General features: G+C 37.5%; 1 protein-coding gene and 1 non-coding gene across 3 annotated transcripts; both read left to right on the top strand.

Annotated features, from left to right (window-relative positions):
* On the top strand, window positions 1–1,492 carry LOC104716247 (uncharacterized). 2 transcript variants are annotated; one of them, XM_019229697.2, is made up of 5 exons: window positions 1–198; window positions 285–348; window positions 457–565; window positions 688–983; window positions 1,069–1,492. In XM_019229697.2, the coding sequence occupies exons 2-5, from the start codon at window positions 287–289 to the stop codon at window positions 1,124–1,126; spliced, it is 525 nt and encodes a 174-aa protein (XP_019085242.2). In that variant the 5' UTR covers window positions 1–198; window positions 285–286; the 3' UTR covers window positions 1,127–1,492. The 2 variants fall into 2 exon arrangements, with proteins under 2 accessions (XP_019085242.2, XP_087332810.1); XM_087476684.1 differs by having other exon boundaries at window positions 1–348.
* A 5,185-nt stretch (window positions 1,493–6,677) lies between these two features.
* LOC147948199 (small nucleolar RNA R71) lies at window positions 6,678–6,784 on the top strand. The gene has a single exon (XR_015586246.1). It is a non-coding gene; the product is annotated as a small nucleolar RNA R71 (small nucleolar RNA).
* Window positions 6,785–7,082: the final 298 nt, after the last annotated feature.

Below are 7,082 nucleotides of genomic sequence, written 5' to 3'. Positions count from 1 at the left end.
GCAGTGAGCAGTAACTCATATGCTCTGTATTTGTTTTATTTTATTATTCTTTTGTTTTTCCTGGTGTGGATTGGCCAACGTAAAAGTATTGAGCAAGCATAAGATTCTTGTGAACATTATGTCGTAATAGGCACCCGTCGTGTGTTTTTTCCCCCTTCAAATTATATTGAACGTTTAGGCATACGAACCCAATAGAACGTATGATTTTTTACGTGACTATATCTCTGGTTTGAATCTAGTTAGTAATTACCGTATGAAACGTATGTGTTGTTCTTATTATATAGTAATGAGCTCGAATTTTCAGCCATCGCACGTTATTCATCTTCCTATTACTATTGACGACAAAGGGTAATGCATTTTGATAATTCCATCTCAATACTGATGATAAAGTTGTAATTCATATCATCGTCAAAAAAAAAAAAAAGTTGTAATTCATATCTTTTTAAATTGATAAAGAGGGTTATCCAAAAGCGGCGACTTTGATGAAGTGCGTGAGAAGATGCATTTGGCTATTTCAATGAGTAGAACCAATATGTTGGACACCGTTCTCGATGAATTCAGAGTGGTAAGGATAAGATTTTGTACATTTGTGTGTTTGTTCATATTTACAAGGAATATGTGTCATGTGTGTAGTGAGTGTGTACGGATATATACTCGGGGTTGATGAGTTTTCCTGCATGTGCGTAGGCCTACTTGAGTCTCTCATGCGAAGATCGTAAGAAGCTATTGCTTATCTTGGCCAAAGAGTATTACATCGACAGGATTTATGTCCGAGAACTCATTGATCAGTACGTCAAACTCAAGATCATTAGCCGGACAGAAACACCTACAACGGTTCTCGATGGCCCTTTGAATCGCATTCGGTGGAGTCTTGGACACGCCCTCAGGCCAACATATACCGTGCTTTTCGAGAGGCTAAACCGACGCAATGAAGGGACGAAATTTTTAGGCACTCTCCAATGCGACATTCTATTAATGCTTAGGTAAGTAATTAATTAGGATATATTTTTCCTGTAATATGATGGTTAATTTATTTTCTGTGAAAGCCTTACTTTTTAATTTTGGCAGAAAAGATAATTTGTCGTCCTTGCGAGCATTGGAATCACATCTAAAGGAAATATTTTAAGTGTCCACTGAGACTGTCCAAACTCCGAAGGTTTCACCTTGTCCAATTACTAGTGGGGCCCTGAAACCAAGCAATACAAGTTTGTGTTTTTCGCCCAATTCGATTAACTACCGGAACGGAACGGAACGGTAGTTTAAAGTGGGTATGAGAATAAGAGAGGTGGTGAGTTTGATTCTTCTCACCGGCAGTTGTCATTAAATTTAACTTTTCCTAAAAGTTTTACTACGTAATCAGAAATTTAGAATATAGAAATCAGAAAGTGGTACGCTATATTAATAAAAATAATAATACAGAAATTTAAACATTTTCCTAATATGAGTGAACTTATGTATATCATATTTTATAGAGTTTGAGATTTGATCTAAAGAGTTTTTCTTAATGTAATTGCAAACATAAGATTGTAATATAATAAAATTGTATCAAACAATATTATCAAAAATTTAGTAACTACATAAAAAAAAAAATACTGTGTATAAAATATTTCCTGTTTCAAAGTTTAAAGCTATATTAATAGAAGATATGATAACATCATTATTTTACCATTTTATCTATAGTTTTCATATGCAATTAGGAATAGTTTGGTATGATTTCAGGTATAAAAAGTCTATTATCAAATATTTTAGGTTTCAAGAAAGTTTTAAAGCAAAAAAGACCAAAATACAATGAAAACATGTTTCATGACAGATTCAGATCTTTAGAGTAATGGCCACTTTTGAAAACCTTCATGAACTCCTATTTTATTATACTTGGTGTCTATGGAAACCTGGAAGCATCATCGTTCTCCTCAAAGTGTAATTAAGTTAATCTATTCCGTCATCAAGAAGATATGCCTGATTTATTAGAGACGTGTCATAGACCAACGAGAAGAGAAACATCTAGCTAATGGGCTTTAGTTGAAGGCTAGACCAGCTACCATCACGATGGTCTGGTCCAAACCTTCAAGAGGGTCCAGAGGAGTCTTTCGCACTCCTATTCCTGCACTCAAGAAGATAAGACAACTTTTCTCTTACAAACTCTAATCAAAGACAAAACTCTATATATAAATACTCTTCAAGACCTAGAGTTATAATTGTGACTTTATTGTGCTCTTCTTGTGATTGAGTCATGCCTCCAGCAGCAGCCCTAAAGACGACCAGAGACTACTCCACAGCCGTCGAAGCTTCTCTTCTCTCAGCTCCTTTTGGAAGCCATCACCGAAGTCACCAATCTCTTCTCTTTCTAATCTCTTTCATACTTTCATTGCTTTTTGGGAGACAAGTTACTTTTGTGACTGATATGCTCAAATTAACCCTAGAGCTATTCTCTCAAATTAAGAGATCACTGTAATACTTAGGGGTCGAATTCCACAAAGACTCAAGACTACATAATAAATTAAAGAGTTTTATAATTAAGCTAAACAAATTGATTTAAATAAAGAAAAGCAATGCAAAATATTAAATAAAAGCTGTTGTAAATTCAGGGGATCGAAAAGCTAGGTCTAGGGAATTTCTCAGGAAATTATGAATTATTAAATCAGGGAATAAATAGGATTCAAGCAATTAAGAACAGATCTAGAACTCTAAACACTTTTGTAAATTAAATTAGTTCTCACTGCAAATAATATCTAAATTTAAAACCAGAAAATCCAAATCTCTTTGTAAAATTCTAGGTTAAAAATCAGCAATAAAATCAAGTTTAGATTGTTCACAAAATTATTAAATCAAATCTCTTTGCAAGAAATAATTTTGCTCATCAAAAGGTTTTATCAGGAAAATCAATTATATTCTCATATCAATTTATTTTCCTAAAGTATTAATTCTAGATGGCCAATCAAAGATTAATATGAAGAACAACCTATGATGAAGATCTAGCAAGATAATGAATCCTCAATAAACAGATCTAATAATTCATAAAATCCCTATGAAAAACCCTAAACCTAACAAGCAAACTACTCAGACATAATCAATGAAGAACAAGATATCTTTCTGAATAATAAGCAATTGAAATTAAAAGAGTAAGAAGGAGTTTAGGAATTCTTCTCTCAAAGAGTTCATATCTCTCTCCAATAGCTCTCAAAAATCTCTTAGGGTTGCAGGAAAAATAAAACTTGATAGAATATAACTTAATGGTTTGCAAAACCTAAAAATACTATATATATGTCCTAAAACACGTCAGGGACTTGTGTTGTAATTTTGGAAAACTTTGGGGCAGATTTGTAAAACTTCCAAAACTTTGTTTTTTTCTCGTTGGCAACAAGGGTGTCGATCAATGCCATATAGGTGTCGATCGATGCCTTCTCTCATATTCGACTCCAAGCTGATTTTCCGAATTAAAGCTCCAAAATGATCCAAATTGCTCCATTTTGCTCCATCCATGCCAAAATCCCAGAAAACCTGTTAAGACTCAAAAATATCCTAGAAATACATCAAAAGACACTAAAAGACTCTTTATATCATGGTTAAAAAACCACAAAAACCATGATATATCAACTCTCCTAGACTTAATCGTTGCTTGCCCTCAAGCAAAACATAAGCTTAGACATGTGAAAGAGGTTTGAAAACAGGGAACTCACTCAATTGCAGATTATTCTTATTCATACTCTTCATTTACCTGACTCAAGAACTTACTTCTTATACTTAACCATGATAAGCATCAACATTCCTTACTCAAATCCCACAATCCTTTGGAATCTCTGAAATCTCCATTGTCATCTCATTAGTCAATATTAAAGCACAAATAAGGTGAATTCTTACCTTGGGTGTATTGATCAGTGGCATATGGACTCTCTTCAGGCCAAGACTTTCTTCTTACATCTCCTTTCTTCTCCCTTTTCTCACTTCCAATTTTTTTCTTTTCTTATTTTTTTTTTTTAAAAAGCACTGAAGGGAAGAGAGAGGGGAGACATACTTTGAAAAATTGCACTGTCTTGTATGGCCTGAAGAAGAAGTCTAGTCCACTGATTTCCAACCCCAAAGTAAGAGACTAAGTCCGGTTAAAATCCTGATAAAAGTTGAGACAACGTTAGATCAATCAGATATCCATTGAATAAGGCTCATAGTCTTTCTAAGCTTCAGTTCTGAGATCAAGCATAAACAAATAATCATTAGAGTGTTAGCCAAATAAGAGAAATCATTAGTCAAGATCATAATTCCAAAAGACAAAAAGAAAAATTTTGAAAAATTTGACTCAAACTTTATGGTTTTGACTGACACAACTGAAACTCAAAAACAGAAAACATAGTTAGTAACTAACCTCCCCCATACTTAAACAACACTGTCCCCAGTGTTATCAAGTAAGAGGAAAACAAAAATAAAAATAAAATAAATCAAAATCAAAATCAAAAGAAAAAGAAAAACCTACCAGTGGGTTGCCTCCCACTAAGCGCTTGTTTTCAGTCATTAGCTTGACTGTGTTGGAGCTCAGGCATCCGGAGGAGCAGAACATGGCATTGAAGTCCTCTTCATCCAAGGTGGTGTATAAGCTTTAGGTGCATGAGGTCTGCCAAGGATGTTAGAAATAGGACCAGGGCGGGATGTAGGTATGGGAGGGTATCTTTTCTGTCCTGCAAAATCATCAACAGAAGAAACAAGTGCTCTACGATAATCTCGTGGCTTGGTTAACTGCAAAACAGTTTTTATCTCGTTGAAATTCTTGTTGATGATAGGAGGAAGTTTAGGAGAAAGAAAAGCATACCTTGGCCTTACCTGAGGGCTCTGGAGTGTGGATTGGTGACTCTTCTGTTTGGGAACAGGTTTCTGACTTGGAGCATCAGTTTTGGACAAGCTTTGTCTTGGTCGTGGAGGGGTGTCGATCGATACCCTCTTGGTGGTGTCGATCGACACTGCTTCTGATGCTCGTAAATTTGCTTCTCTGTAGCTTATCTGAGCAATCTTCTCAACAGAAAACGTCTGTCCATCAATGGTAGGAGCTCTCCTCAGTTTATCCATCTCAAAACTCATACTCAAACCATCCACATTCAGTGTTATGTGTCCTTTCTGCACATCTATGATTGCACCAGCTGTAGCCAAGAAAGATCTTCCTAAGATGAGAGGATCTTTAGGCTCTTGATCATACTTCAGCACCACAAAGTCAGTGGGAATCATGAAGTTGCCAACCTTAACTGGAATATCCTCTAAAACACCTTCAGGAATTATTCGGGAGCGATCAGCCAAGATAAGAGAAATCTGAGTTGGCTTGAATTATGTCATCCCAAGTCCCACAGCAACAGAATGTGGCATCAAGTTGATGCTAGAGCCAAGGTCACAAAGTGAGTGAGAAAACCTTCCTGCTGAGATTGAGCAATCAAGTACAAAGCTTCCAGGATCTGGTAACTTCTTAGCAGTCCTACATTGAATGATTGCACTCACTTCCTTAGAGACAACCTCCTCCTGCTTTCTCTCCTTCTTCCTCTGAACAGGCTGGTTCAACAGAATTGCATTAACATCCTTAGTTAGCAAGGCTCCTTCTTCAGGGCTCAAATCATTGGATACCATTCTCTTGACATAGCGTTTTAGTGGTGGTCAAAGCTTTACTGCATCAATCAATGGCATCTCAATCATCACCTTGTCCATCATTGCCTTGCATCTAGCTTCCTCAATCTCCTGCTTAGACTTTCTTGGCTTGGGAAAAGGAACCTTAGGCTTGTAGACCCTTTCAGCAGCTGGAACCTGAGATTTTGCAGTTTCTGGGTTCGTCTGAGAGGAGTGTCGACCGACACCTAGGTGGTGTCGATCGACACCATCATCTAGAGTTGAGAGATTTGACGATTTTTCACCCTGTTCTGCAGAAACAATTTCAACATCATCTTCATCCCTCACAGATATGGCATTACAAGCATGCTTGGGGTTTGATTCAGTTCTTCCAAGAAGAAAACCCTCTTGCCTTTTGACGGATCCAGCTGTTTGTGCAACCTGACTTTCCAGCTTCTTGACATGAATGTTCAAAGCTTCAAACTTCATTAAGATCAGTGTATACATTGTCAAGTTTCCCATTGAAAGTCACTGTCATTTGCTCCTGACCTTGCAAAAGCTGCTCAAGCATAGCTTCCATCTTACTATTTTTAGCTGTTTTTGGAGGAGGAGACTGATATGAATTGTTGCCATAAGTCCTTGTGTACCCAGTGCCTTGTTGCTGCTGCTGATACTCTGGCTTGGAAGTGTAGCCTGAAAAGTTCCCACTGTAAGGCCTGTTGCCTTGCTGATTACTGAATCTCTGACCCTGATTTCCGTAGACAAAGTTGACATCGGCTTCTTCATTCCTTGTCTCAGGTTGTGGCTCAAATGTCTCAACTTCAGCAGCAAAGTGAACTGACTTCTTGCCCACAAGGAGATTATGCACTGAATCCAGCTTAGCATTAACAGAAGCTAACTGGTTTGAATCATATCCTCCGTGTAATCTCTTCCTTTCAGCATCTGCTCTCTTAGTACTATTGCTAGCAGCTAAGTTCTCAATCAAACATTCAGCATCTTCTGGAAGTCTTGTCTTGAAATTTCCATGACTTGCAGCATCTAAAGCCAACTGATACTCCCAGTCACACCCTCTGAAGAAGATACTTAGCAATTGAACCTTTGAGAACCCATGGTGTGGACAGTCCCTTTGGTAAGCCTTGAATCTCACCCAAGCTGCTTTGAAAGCTTCATCTGGTCTTTGCTTGAAAGAAGACAGCTTGATTCTCAACTCATCTGACATTGCATCATCATAGAAGTAGTTGAGGAAAGCCACCTTGACATCACGCCAACTTGTCAATGATCCAGCTAGCAGCTGTTTCAACCACTAAGATGCCTCTCCTGCAAGTGAGTAAGGGAAGAGTTTGCAGAAGATGTAGTCCTCAGTCACCCCATTAGCCTTGATGCTAGTCACCAGATCCTCAAAATGCTCAATATGGTCCAAGGGCTTCTCATTGGGCAAAGCAGAGAAAGGTCTCTGCCCAACTAGTTGAAAGTACGCAGGTTTCAGCTCAAAATCGTTCCTCTGGAAT

Source organism: Camelina sativa, chromosome 2 (genome assembly GCF_030686135.1).
Source record: "Camelina sativa cultivar CO46 ecotype springtype chromosome 2, ASM3068613v1".
Lineage (NCBI taxonomy): Eukaryota > Viridiplantae > Streptophyta > Magnoliopsida > Brassicales > Brassicaceae > Camelina > Camelina sativa.
This window is presented reverse-complemented; position numbering and strand designations above follow the sequence as displayed.